General features: G+C 43.2%; 1 protein-coding gene across 2 annotated transcripts in view; it reads right to left on the bottom strand.

Moving 5' to 3' along the window:
• SYN3 (synapsin III) overlaps positions 1–14,592 on the bottom strand; it is a 188,636-nt gene that overhangs the window by 34,551 nt on the left and 139,493 nt on the right. For both annotated transcript variants that reach the window (XM_033058014.2, XM_033058013.2), the window contains one exon: positions 1,402–1,464. In XM_033058014.2, coding sequence (XP_032913905.1) covers positions 1,402–1,464 — 63 coding nt within the window. The remainder of the gene's footprint in view (positions 1–1,401; positions 1,465–14,592) is intronic.

The raw sequence follows: 14,592 nt of genomic DNA, 5'->3' as shown, positions 1-14,592 counted from the left end.
TTCTCTGATTCTGTCCTCATTTCTGTAGCCACTAAGGATCCTTGGTGCATGAGACACACTAAGGCCTCCCTGCATTTCAAGTAAAATGGCAGACCAGTTGGATACATGCAGGCTTGCCTCTCAAGGGAGAGGTTTTCCTCCTAGTTTGTCCTGGTTGGTTTTTGCTAATGAAATCCTTCCTAGGAACAAGTTAGTGGCTCCCTATAAGCACCTTTAGGCTGTCGGCACACACTCTAATTCAGTGACACCTCTGCCTGCTTAACATAGGCAGCACCACTATATTAACCAACATTTCCTGCTTATGTATATCTTTGTTCCTTGATGCTGAAAGCCAGCTCCACCACTGGCACGGGGATCTGTGCCCACTTCCTCCCCAGCAGCTACCATCCAATCAGGGGAACATTGCAACCAAAGCAAGAAAGATTATTAGAACTTCAATGTGCAATCCAGCAAGCCAGAAAGAGCTTCTGTTTCCAGAGCACAAGCAAACAAACTGTACCAAGTTTAAATTTGGTGTAACTATATATATTTTTTAGGCAAAGCGTGAGGCCAGGAGAAGGTCTGTCTGCTCTAGGGAGGCACTGCGACAGGCGTATCAGTTACAAAGTTCATGTACTACTCACTTGGATTCAGAAATGATGCCTCAGTTTTGTACTTCTGAACAAATCAAGTTTTAGACAGATAGGGGATGCCTTTTGAAAAGATATATGCAAGAAAGAGGAGACTTAAGTGCAGCAGGAAAGTGCTGGTGATGCCTCACTGGGGAGCCCAGTCACCCCAAGAAACAGGGGCTGCTAATTCACTGGGGGAATAAAGATCCCAGAGAGCCTGGGAAAAACAAACAGGTCCTTCTGGGTAGTGAACTGTTTTTCAGGATTCCTTGGCAGGCAACCAGCCACTCTGCTTTGTAAGGTCCTGTTCTTCCTTGCAAGGAGGAAAAAAATAACTGAAAGACTCCCGTTTTTTGAATAAGGTCATCATAATGCACTCAAGAAACCCAGCGCCACAGCTCGTAATTGTGAGTGCTATGGGGTGTAGCTGCACTCCACAGGTGCTTGAATAAACAATACTTCCACTTTCAGAAGAAGAGAAAATGTATAAAAGACAAGCCTAATGACTTCAGCCCAGCCGGCTTTTCCCCCACGCTTCACCAGCCCCCCTTTCTGCATCCCAGACAGCCTCCAACCCAATCCCACTGCCTGTCTCCAAGTGCGTGACAACGGAAAAAGGCCTTTTCTCCCACAGGAACAGCCAGTGCGACCCAGATAGGTTGTGGGGAGGTTTAACCCCTTGGCTGGCTGGTCACATGCCATGTGTAATCACAGGAATGCTGTGCCACATATGTATCTGTTTCCATATATATATATATATATATATATATATATATATTCTTTTACTTACCTTCCCCATTCCAGCATGAGCATGTCCCAGCTTGACCACTACAGGAAAATTTGGGGTTGTGAGCTGAAAGACAAAAGAAGGACCCTTTCATTAGTTGTTTTTTCCAACCACTGTATTAGGAATAATTTTCTTTTATTTAGTAGCTTTTATCCCCCTTCCTGGATGCTGTAAACTGGATAACAAAAAGGCCAAACAAAGTTTTCTCGATAGTAGGGCAACGAGAAAATAGTGCTTTACTGGCTTCCATATGACTGAAAATAGAGGCCTGGCAGAATTCCTCAAATCTGACCCACTTCTGCTGTGTGACAGCAGTTTTCCCACCCTGCATATAAGGATTTGTGTACAACTCTATGCATGTAAAAGACTGTTGCACTTGCAAGCTTGAGTAAGTGAACACTTTCAGGTGATGAAAAAATCTTAAAGGCGAGAAAGACAAGGGTTATTTTTTATTTTCCACATTGACTGCTTTGGCATCATAGTGAGTACACTTCTCCCATCCACAGGGAGGGTGTGGGGGACAAGGAGAGAGGGAAGTGGAGCCAACCCCTAGGTGCAACCCCCAGAGTCCATCTGTTCATAAACCCTGTTCTTCTCTACCTTCAAGGGTGGGTATAGTGAATAAAAGAAAACAAAGGAAGATTGGAATCAGCAATAAAAATAGAAGAAAAAAAGTCATATGTTCTCCCTGGCTTGTGTGGTGTTTCCATTGGGAAGAGTCCCACCACCCAAGACATACAAAGTCATCTTAATGCATCTTATGTGGGATTTTACTTGAAGAGCTGCAAGTACCCTGTCTGCCTTTTCTTCTCCAGTTTCATGCTCATGCAAGGATTCATTTGGAGTGATCAGCTCACAGCTGAGTGGCTGCACTGGTAGGAAATGAACATGTCAGGAGTAAGTAGGCAATGTGCATCACATTTCCTGTGTGTACTGGATGTACATTTCTACACCTCTGCTTGGCATCCCTGTCACCTTCATCTTGTCTTGTGTTCATGATTCTTGTGATCCAAATGCTATTTGTTCAGTATATAGCTGGATTTTTTAAATTACATATTTAATTTCCTTTAAAGACACTTTTATCTTTACTTAAGTGCCCAAAGCGATGAGCTCTATTCATTAAGCAGTTAACCTGGAGATCTGGCAATGGGAGGCAGTGGAATTTTGATGGATAAATGGGTCTTCTATTTATTTAACTTTGAGAATAGATAAACAACTTGTTCTTGTGTTAATTACCAATTGTCTGTACGGACAGGCAGGCACTACGCCCCAAAGATAGAATGGTGCTGCAGTCTCCATCTGTGGCAGTTCACTATAAATAACAAAATTAGTAATGAACACTGATATGTTTTGCTATTCAGCTGCTTATATAAAGAAATGCCACAGGAGAGGGGAACAGTGAGTGCATCACGTCCTCAAACAGCCTGTGTCATTTTCTTCAGGCAGAAAGCTGAAGAAAGATCTTCTTTGGACCACAGAAAGGCACAATAAATCACAGTCCTGGCACAGGCAGGGACTAGCAGCACTGCTTCAAAAGAAGAGGTAGCAGACTGATAGGTGACCATCCTGAAGTCAAATGGTTAAGTTTATGTCCAGGCACATGAGTTTGTACTCTATTTCACCTTTACATCTTTAATTCATTTTAAGAGCCTGAAATTTAATTTATGCTGGCATAAATGAACCAATTGGAGGACTGCACCTGAGGCTTACTGAAGACAGGGCTCTGGATGGACCATGCCAGGCCTTTAATGCTGGATGATGAAAGATAACCTAGTAGTTGGGGCACCCACCTGCCCAGGCTCTGGGAGATGTGGCTCACTTCCCAGCTCTCTCATCCCTGCCCCGTGCACTCTGTTTGAGCCAAAGTGCTTGCAAGCCCTGGCCTCTGTTCCCTGCTTGGGACCGGAGGCAGCAGCTGTTCCTACTGAGCAGGAAAAGCAAACTGCACGCTGTGAGCCTGCCTGATACCCTGGCAAGGAGGCCAGAGAAGTGTGCAGGATAGATAATGCTCTATCACCAGCTCAAAGCAGGGGCAGGAAGCAATGTCTCTGCTGCCCTGTTTTTCGTCCCCTGCCTATGATGTTGCTGAGGGAGCCTGCTTGGGCATGGGGCCCGAGAGTGGGAAGCATCTGTTTTCCTGTATACATGCAAAGAAAGTTTGGGATCCAGTAAACAACCCAAGTTTACTGTTAGTCTGGAAAATACCACCGGCAATGACAATGTGCTATGCAAACTTCTCTCTTTCTCTTTACTTCTTGGAAACATGAACTCAGCTTTCTTACTAAGGCTTGGTGTCATCCCACATAGGGGATGAGCGTGTTGGGGTGACATGTTGCTTGGCCTAGGCATAGCACTGGGGGCTTGACGTGACAGATCCAGACTATGATCATGTGGTAGCTTCACTGGGAAAGCTGTGGCTCCAGAGAAATGCTGATGCATGGTTAGCCAGGAATCTGCCTCTGCCACTGAACACTCATCAGATTTCCATGTACATGAACCTGCTTTATGGACAAACCAACAAGTGAGCATGGCACATGCACAGAGCTGACTTATGTAATGAGTTTATCTAGTGACAGTGGAGTGCCCTTAGCCTGTGCTGAAATTAAGTGTAATCAAAAGCTCTCAGTCCGCAGCACTAAAGTAACCAGAGTCCACAAGCACCCACTGGAAAGCCCTTGCTGAAGTGGTGGAAGTAGTTGAACGCCACTGCAGTCAGCAGAGAGACCTTCAGCTTCCACCAGAGCCTTGCTGGGACTCAAGTCCCATTTTTGATGCTAATAAGATGGCCAGCCATCATACTTGGCAAGCACCCAGGTGGACAGGGAAACCAAATGAAGGGAGAATTTATTATACACACAACTCTGATGCAATTCACACACAAACGCAATGAGAAGTTCTGCGGGTGGCCAAAGCCACCACAAGGGCAGACCCCTGAGATGAGTATTTACACATAGTGAGTCACAAATTTCCTGGGAAAGAAGATATAATCACAGAATAGCACCACATTTTAATAGAAAAATCATGCAAAGACATATGTCTGTTTCTTTCTATGTGTTGCACAAATTCTTTTCTCGGAAAAATAGTGAAAAACACTTTGATCATTTAAAAATGTGCATAAACTGTTGACAGGACTGTCATAGATGAGGTTGGCAGGTTTTGGGATGGGACTATAGAGCTGCAGCTAGCTCAGTGATCATATGCAGGGTGTTAGTTCATATGCATAACTCAACCCTTTGAATTAAAATCTTACAAATGTATTCCCAGAGGTTGTGATAAAGCCTTGAGGCGCCAAGGATTACATAAATGTCTAGAGCTTGGTGTACATAGAGGCCTGTTAAGAGTCAAACAGCAGTTTGAATCCTGAACTAGGAACTCATCCGTGCCTTTGGTAGTTGTGAAGGGAGAGTCATGAAAGTTATTTCCAACTTAGAACACCAATGGCTCAAAGTGTACTGTTTCAGTCCCTGATTTTCAGGGCTCTGCTCTGTGTTCAGTGTCACTGCAAAGATGACTTTCTAGTTTATTAGTTTTGGCAGTGGTGTGTAAAATGAGTGCTGGTATGCACACATTAGCCTTTATTTGAAAACACGTGGCTGTCAACTGTGACACTTTCCCCTTTACCTTCTGCCCCTCCTTTCCAAGAAATAATGAGGGCTTCAGTACTTTTTGTAAATTTATGAATATTTTCTCTGTTCTTTACTGGTGGAGCAGTAGAATACAGTTGGATCCAAATTGATCTGAAGGAAGGAGTCTTAGGCACTATTCAAGGCCAGGTTGGACAAGGCCTTGAGCAACTTGGTTTAGTGGGAGATGTCCCTGCACATGGCAGCAGGGATGACAGATGACCTTTAAGGTTCCTTCCAACTCCTTAACATTTGCTGATTCTATAAAACAATAAATACAATCCTTTTGACTCTTCTATTTCACTGAGACCCTCAAGAGACATGCTGATTTTAAGTTTGTGATTTTTCTTGTTGTCCTGAAGTCCATGAACAAAGTAGAATGTCTCTTTTGATTTCCTTCCATTATGTATAGTTTTGTGCATTGGTTCACATTATCATTTTATACAATGAACTTTCAATTTCTAGTACTATTATTTCTTCTGCAAAACCCTTCCAATCAATGCTAAATTGAATAATACAAGCTGCAATTACATCATGGTTAATATTAGGAGGGCTTTGGGGTGGTGGGAGATGGGGTCATTAAAACTTTGGTCTTTTGGCATTGGTGTTGTATTACCATAGCATCCAGTGTTTTCAACCAGGCCAGAAGGCCTCATAGCACAAGATATTGTAATTTTGCCTTCACCCTTTCCCCAGAAGTAATAGTTTTATTTTTATACTCTAAACCTGATTTTTATGTTTATTTAGCTGCTTTCACTTGTATGATGACAAAGTCTGTTTTGGGTGGGTACCTAATGGATGACGGGAATGTTGTTTGTGCACTTGAGACCTAAATGTTGGAAGTAGCGTGTGTGGCACTTCCCTGGAGTCAATTAAGTTGAAGGAGCTGTGAACATATAATTTCCTGTAAAAGCAAGTAAGCTGATTCAAACCTACAGGAAAATAATGATGTAATGACATGATGTCATTGTATTTATGGAACTATCTTAAGAAAAACTTGAGCTGAAGATCAGCATCAGTTGCCTGCCAGCCTTGCCAGGCATGGCAAGATCAGGGCTGCATGTGATATGATGTGGTAAGACATACACCTAGGTGTTGATGACTGTATTGTAATTAGAGCACAATGAAGAAAAAATCATTATTTGGGGAAAGAGGGCCTCAAGACAGCTGAAGTAAATCCTGAGGAGGAGTAGGTATTTGCAAAGGTCTCAGGAGGAAGGAGGAGATGGGGTAAAATGAGAAGAGCAATGAGATACTTTTAACTTGTGACAGGAGGAGCTCAATGACAGCTGGATCAAGACAGCACTATACAGGTGGGGTCTGAAGCAAAGAGGCAGTTGACGGACAGCAGAGTGGTAAGAAAATAAGATTTGATTCTCCCATTGCTTTAAAAAAGTAAAACAAAAGAGAAAAAAACAAAAGAAAAGAAACCTCAACAGCAGCATGACTTAATCCCCACATCCTCAAGTAAACAAACCACAAACCAATGTTTCAGGGCTCCTAACACTTGCTGCGGTTATGGGTCATGGAAGTGAATAAAAAGGGAGAAGCACAAACCAGAATATTTTGTCATTGATTCCACCTCTAATGTTACATAATTCCTTTATTTGAGACAGGATGTATTTGGGTTCCCCTAGTGGAGAATAGGAGTGCGAGCATTTGATATTGTTCTAATTCCTTTGGAGTTTCCAGTGTGAGAATTACATTAACATATCCAGACAAGCAGATGCTCAGCAAAAAACCCCAAAATGCAGTATGTGTATACTTGTATTCACACACATATCTAGCAGTCCTGGTCAATAAATCCCCATTAACACATACCAAATCACAAGCAGGTTTTTTAAAGGTTCTATGACTACATAGAAAATTTCTTTAATTCCTTAATGCATGACATTGACTTAGCTATTTTGCAGTGGTGCCTTTAAGGAAGCTTCTTATATTTCCTTTTATGCTAGGAGAGTGAATACATTCTCCCAACTCTCTGTGATAAGAAACTGTCCAAATGTTTTTTGTGAGATGCAGTGAAAGAGAAGAAGAAACTCTTGAGTTTCAGGTCCCCTGACCTGAATTGTGTACCTTTTGCTGTATTCTTCTCTAATTAGAAAATTCCATCCGACATGTAAACACATTGCAGAGGAAGAGATAGTGAAAACCAGTTGTTAACTGTAGCATCTAAGCTATGGTAAAAGATATAAGAAGGAGAGAGATGTAAACATGCTCTGTGAATTTATGCTGGATTTTTCAAAGCCATCACTCTTCTAAGAATCCCTAAGGTTCACAAGATACTGGCCAATAAATCTCTCTTCACTTGGCAGGTTTGACAGTCCCTCTTTTTTGGGAAAACTCTGAATTCTCACTGATTTAAAAATGGGCAGCATGGGGTTTCTTTGGAGAGAGCAAACTTCCCTAAACTTCACAGAGGCAAACAACCTTTTGCAACAAGTCTCACTGAAGCCAGCCATGCCCCAGTTACTGCTGATCTCTAATCTCACCACGCAATCTGCTGCAGACTTTACTGCAGGTACTTTTCTGTCACCGAAGGACAAAGTGTGTATGGTTCTCACCCTGACTTTTACACAAAGCAAAGCTGTATGCCCCAACTGCAAAGCTGGGAGGGCCCCACATGACTCCGAGGATTTAGTCATGATTTCACAAACTTCTGTAGCACATCTGAGAGTGGTGCAGTTATGCCAATGTAAAGAGAGAAGCAGGTCCTGGGCTTATTAATAGAGTAATTTCACGATTATAAACCGCACCTGATTATAAGCCACACTTCTGGGTGTTGGCAACTTTTTGTTCTTTGTCCATATATAAGCCGCACCTGATTATAAGCCGCATGTCCGGGTGTTGGCAACTGTCTTGGGTTGCAATAATGGATGTGATAAAAGGTATCTATTCTATCACCATCTGTTGAGGGTGGGGGCAGTGATCCTTATCTCAACGGCAGATACTCTGCTAATGGGCCATCCATTGAAGCCAGGCAGGGCATTGTTCTTTATCTTTTCACAACCCATCCTTCCTCCAGCGAGTCATTTTCTGCTAATGGCCCATTGAGTCCCACTGTGGGACTGATAAAATTACTTCATCCCACTGGAAGTTGCTCCAGCCAGGGGGAAGAGCCCAACATTTCTTACCAAGATAAAAACAGAGGTTTTGGGACACTAAGGGAGCCCCTTTCTCCACTGGACTCCAGAGGAAAACTGGATTTCTCCACATCACCACTGGACCTCCAGAGGGAAACTGCACCTCCTACAGGAGCACTGCTCCAACTGAATCACATCTGTCACTGCAAGAGGACTACAACCACCATTTAATCGAACCGTGACCAACACCCTGCCTGACGGGATGTCAGGTTGTACTCTGACTTTGTCAGGGTTTGGAGTTTGTTTCTTTGTAGTACTGTATTTCTATTTTAATTTCCCTAGAAAAGAACTGTTATTCCTAATTCCCATATCTTTGCCTGAAAGTCCCTTGATTTCAAAATTATAATAATTTGGAGGGAGGGGGTTTACATTCTCCATTTCAAAGAGAAGCTCCTGCCTTTCAGCAGACACCTGTCCTCCAAACTAAAACAGCAACTTTTCGTTCTTTGTCCATATATAAGCCTCACCTGATTATAAGCCGCACTTTGGGTTCAGACCAAAATTTTAGTCAAAATGGTGCAGCTTATAATCGTGAAATTACTGTACATTCATTAAGAAATACCTGCCTGCCACAGAAATGGCTCTAAAGTTTTCTTGTAAGCCTCGTGCCCTTGTAAGTGTCAATGACAATGTGCAGGTTGGCTGGCATAGCCATGTCAGCTGCCCGCATGAGCAATGAGCCATGGGTGCTGACTGGTACAGGCAATGGGATACTGGGACATTTGAACTCTCTGGGCTCCTGAAAGCTCTTGGGTAATGAATTACTGCCTCCCTCCTTCTTGCCAATCTTCAGCACTGAAAGCTATAGAAATAATAGCGCAGAGGAGCAGGCAGTCACAACAGGACTTCTTTGAAAGATCCATTTTTTATACTTTCTTAAAAGCACAGTTAATAATCTTGATTAATGCCTCAGGAGGGACTTCGGACATAAAGAAGAATGAGGATTATGGGAAGTATCACCCTGCAGCTGGCATCTCATGCCACATCTATACAAGTAAATAGAACAGTGACATAGCAAAGATACTGGCCCTGATTTGCCTATACTGTTGAATGGTTATACCAATCTCTGGCATATTCTGTCTCCAAATGAAAAAAGCTTCTCACAAGCAATTCCCAAGGACAACATGGAACCACCATAAGTCTGCAAGGCATGCCCCACAGAACACTGGAGGCTAGAAGAGCTTGATAGCACAGCTGTGGTTGGGCCATGAGAGAGCTGCTGGAGAATGAGCCTGGCACTCTGTGGTTTGCTGCTGTTAATATAGCCTCTGTCTGCCTCACTGGGTTGAGCAGGAGGGTACTTCTTATCTTGCATTATGTATTATCTTTGTCTGCTCCCATATTAGTGTTTCATTTTGGTTGTATACACAAATGGTCTATCTCATGCAGCCAGATGTCATACCATTCCCATATGACAGTTTCCACTGACTACCTTTTTCAGACTGAATTCACAGTCGGTCCTTTTTTGGCTTACAGCCACAGATATTTGCACCACATTTCTTTTGCCCACTGACCTGGAAAGTCAGGTATTGCCTCACACGAGAAATGTTTGAGCTATGGGTTCAGTTTGTTCTATTTTACAGCTAGATCATGTTTTCAGCTTTTTGAGCCCTTAGGCTCATGCAGGAATTCAAATACTTTGCTAATGTAGTCTGGAGTGAATATACATCCCCTGCTTTTTGTGCTCTGGGACATAAATGCAGGCAGTAAATCCTGTTCCATGGATTTACCTCTTCCTAGGGCTGCACATGGAGCTAAACACTGTCAACAGCTCTTCTTAACCCTGAATTGGTTCTGGTGTCTTTTTTAGGCACCTAGAGTAGGTGGGGGCCAGGTATGGCTCTGTTTGTTCTACATCCTCATTCTTGTGCTTCACAATTTCGAGCTTCTTTCTTCAGATAAAAATCTTCTGTGTTTATCCAGACTAATTTTTGGCTCATGTCAGAGACATTGAGGACATGAAAGGCAGCCATTGTATCCCATGTTTGAATTAGCTCTGTGTCTTTTGAGATTTCTTGGGAACTTTCAAATTACATGGTTTTGGTAGGAGCCAAAAACTGTAGGAAGGGCTGTATTTCACAATCTCTCCAAATTCAGCAATTGCCTGGGAAAGAGAATGAGGTCCTAGGGGGCAAATCTTATATTTTGAAAGGTGGAAGTATCATGTTTCAATGATTCAGTGAGTGAGTATTAATTAATTTCTTTCCCCACTCCCCCACACCAATCAAAATGGGATATGGACTGCTTTCAGACTGCAAAAGGGAAATTTTTCTGACATGCATGTAATTTCTCCATGTTTCATTCTTGAGGATTTTGGAGATATCCAAAACCTTGAAAACTCTTAAGAGCTGAGAAATACATTTTCCTACCTAGTCTTCAAGGGCATGGGTGCACACTGGCACCACTTGGGTATTTGTCTCCCTCTTGTGTCTCATTCCATGAGAAAAGATACCATCCTGCTACACTCATTTGCTAAAGCCACCAGAGCTCCCAATGAAGTGGAAGAAACTGTGGGTGACCTGTGCTCCTGATTGTCTGCAAACTCAGTGCTGAGAGACAACCTAGTTTGATATTAGGAGTAAAACGCAGAAGGGAGATCAAGCAGGCTCCACACAGGACACAGGCAGAGTTATTTTCAGCTGGGACTGGCTTCTGTTTACATCTTTCCCAGCTGTAACAAGGAAGGGGTTCCTGAACTGAGAGCATTCAGATGAAGACAGAAGAAACCACTGTGCGGAGCAGCCTTTTTCATCTCACAACCACCACCCCGGCCAGCGGCATTTTTCCCCTGCTGAGCACACATTGATGTACCGCAGGCTGCAACAGCCAGGAATGGTGAGAAGCAGGAAGCAGAGAAATTCCTTTTGGAGTAACACATAGACTGTCTTCTTTACCTTGGGCAAGCCTGGAGTGGCAAAGGATGCTGTGGTCTCTGTAAGCCCACTCCTTCTGTTTGTCTAGAGAGAAAGGGTTCACCCTTTACTGGAAAAAGAGGTGGAGACCTGAGCTGATTTCATCTCTGAGGCAATATCTCCGCTTCTCAGGGATAAATGACACAAATGTTAGTGAGTTGGTCCACGCCCAGTACAGGAAGGCATTTGTTTTTTTCCCAAGCACAGTACTGAGGCTGTTGCGGGATCCAGGTAGGATTTTGGAATGTGGGCAGAAACCCACATGGATGTGCCCAAAAGAGGGCATTGAGTTCAGCAAAGGAGCTCATGCCAGGCATTCTGGTTGGAGGTAGAACTAGGGACAGTCAAAGTCTAAAACTAGTCTGGAAAGATGGGTTTCTTTAAAAACTTGCTTTTTAAAATACAATTCTACCTCCTTTCTTCCCATCAAATGTCATGCCATTAAATTGTTTTTCATAACTAGTTGCTGAAGTCTTCTATTGTGGTCATGGCTTTCATTATCATGGAGGTAGTGCCAGCACCTCAGTAATGCAGCAGCTGAACTTCTCTGCAGAGTTTCTGCGCTGCCCAAACTGTTGCTATCAAAATACACAGACCAAATTTCAGGGGAGCAGGATTACCTTTTAAACAACAACAAAAATCTTTGCACAGACAAAGAAAATAGTTTGCTTTCTCAAAGAAGGTAAATCATACCTTAACTGTTCAGGCTTATGTAAAAGCTGTAAAGTAAAGTTAATGTGTAAAAAATTAGGTTGAAATGGGAAAAGCCAATTGGACGTTTCATTTTTTTCTTGGTTTTGTTTCTTTAAATGTGAAATCAAAGAGAGTTTTGTATATACTTATCCTTGCAGACTTCTCAACTGTTTGGTTTTCATCCATCAGTTGTGGGTGGGACAATCAAGAAAATATTCAAAATTTCCCATGCAGAAGTGGCTTGGCTAATTCCATCCTTGGAGAGTAGCAGGTGTCCATGCTATGTATCTGTGCACTTTTGGACTTCAGTAGCAAGAATCTCTGATACTGGGCCTTAAGGACAAAGTGCTATTTCATATGCATTTTGTAGACAGCTCTAATTAGATAATTAGTTTGTCTGCATCATAAATGTAAAGCAGCACACATTGGATTTGTCTCTAATTGTAGCATTGCTCTGGTGATGGGTTGCAGACTTTTTTATTTTTTAACTTTCTCATTAGTACTTCGCTTTAGGCATTTGTGAGAAACCACAGCCTCCTAAAGCTCCCGCTCCTGTCGTCTTAATTTTGACTCACAAGGTTTTAATGGATGAACAGAAGGCAAAGAAAGCCTTTGGTTCTCATTCCATTCAGCAAACTTCCGGCTGGCACTGGCATTGTTTGGGAACCCTTGTGGGGATGAAAGCAAACTCTGTACAGATGTGGCCTCTTCTGAGACTGCCCTTTGAGGCCTGTTGATTCTCAGAACAGAAAGCACGTGAGGAGGGTGACTGGCAGGAGATTTCCATGGAGTGCTCTCAGTGAAATTATTTTAAATTGATCCTGCACCACACAGGGATAATGATAGTTTTTGGTGGAAAGGGTTCCCAAAATCACAAACGCTGCTCTGGTCCTTTGTACAGAGCAAAATTTTCCATAACCTCAGTGGGACACTGTGTGGAGATTCTCTGGGCTGATAGGCTCATGAAGCACATCATGATGCAGGCCCACCAGTTTAGAGCTGGAAAACGTAGGGCTGGATGAATGTGGCAAAAAAGCCACATGTAGATGTCCTATGCAGGGACAGTTTGGGTGTTTCTGTTCCCAGACCTTTTTGAGGAGGGAGCATGGGGTTGGCCTACATGGATCTGGCTGCTGCTGTGTATTTTTGGACCTCAGTCTCCACCTGTGAGAAGTTAATGGAGTGAAGCCATCTGGTTGGGTATCTCAGTGCCTGCTGTGAAGACACGCTCACAGGGCACTAATGACAAGTCCTGTCCTTTCTTCCTAAACCTTCACACAGGGAGTTTATGAGGCATGGTATGTGAACCCTGCCCCACGGAAGGATTAACCAGCTCTCCGAAACTGGGAGTGGTGAATGGGATCCCTCCTGAAACAAATCCCACTAGGAGTACAGCCACTGATTAAATTGAGGCTTTGGATGGTAAAACTGTAACCGGGGCAGGAAATGTGATTACATCCATCAATCCAGCTGTCTGACTTCATATGGCTAATGCTGTCCTGAGCTCATCACAGCGGCAGCACGGCACCGCGCACGTAAGGGTTGGAGCCCTGGCCACACCAAGGGCAATAGGAGTCTGCTCATCCATTCTGATGAGGCCATGCTTTCTTTTGCAATGTCTGGTAAAGAATGTTTATCTCAAATTCCTCTCCTACCCTGAGGTATTTTCACTGTTTTATTGCTCAGTGATGTAACTTTTAAGCAATCCATATGAAGATGGCCTTTCATGCCTGAAGCTGAGGCTGACTGAGAGTAGAGGGAGAGCTGAGAGGCTGCAGCCATTCACCCAGCTTATAACGCAACATTCCAGGGGAACATGGACCAAAGCTGCCTTGAAGTGTCCCCACAGGAGGGAGAAGCAAGCTTCTTCAGGAATTTGGAGCAGTGTTGGAAAAGCTCAGAGAGAGGGGGAAGCCACGGACGCCTTTCTTTCTCTCATCTCTTCCCACACATCTGTGAGGTCTCAGATGACGTGGTTAAGGACAGGCTGGGACTCTTCCTTCTAGGGTGGCACATCTCCATGCCACACCAGTACTGGCCTGAGACCACGGACCTCATTCGCCCCAAAGTTTCCAGGTTGCCAAGTAATGCTAGGAGACATAAATTACTTCTATATGTGATTTCATTCTTTTATGCCATACGCTAATTGCTCCCTTGTACCACAATATATTCCAGCTGTCAGTCTTTATCTGTTTCTGGGTTTCTTCTGTCACTCTGGAGCATGGGCAATTTAGAAATGGTTCCCACATTTCCTCTTTTACTTCAAAAGAAGCAAGAAAACAAAACACTCTCAGGCAAAATCTGCCTGCTCCTAACTGTACTTCTCCATGTGATCACATCTCCAAGATCAAATTCTCTAAACTATTACCTATCAAAAGAGTTACTCTGCATTTGTTGATGAAGAGCAGGGCTGCTTTGGTGATGCTGCACACACAGAAGCCCAAACAGAACTGGAACAAGCTAAGCTGTGCAGTATGTGACAAAGACAGTGTTAATGTTTAATGTGGTAAGACTACTTGTCCAAGTTTACAAAGTCTGGCTTGGAACTGAGGGAGAATAAGGACTCTTCATTTGTAAAATTTGGTGTAAACCTTCTGTGCTCCCACCAAAAGATGACACTAATTATATTGAATTCACCTCTTTAGATCCACTGGGCTGGTTAAGAGGTGATTAGGTGGTACACAGTACTGCATAGAGAGCCAGAGATTAGATTTTCAGAGCTACAAGGAGTCCATGTGAGAAGAGGATTAAACAAGTCCTTCTTCTACAAGCACATCCTTAAAACATTTCCCAACACCAAAGATTATTTTTAATGTGCTTTCA

The sequence above is a fragment of the Catharus ustulatus genome, chromosome 4, assembly GCF_009819885.2.
Source record: "Catharus ustulatus isolate bCatUst1 chromosome 4, bCatUst1.pri.v2, whole genome shotgun sequence".
Classification (NCBI taxonomy): Eukaryota; Metazoa; Chordata; class Aves; order Passeriformes; family Turdidae; genus Catharus; species Catharus ustulatus.
Note: the sequence above shows the minus strand (reverse complement) of the source record. Positions and strands in the feature narration are given on the sequence as shown.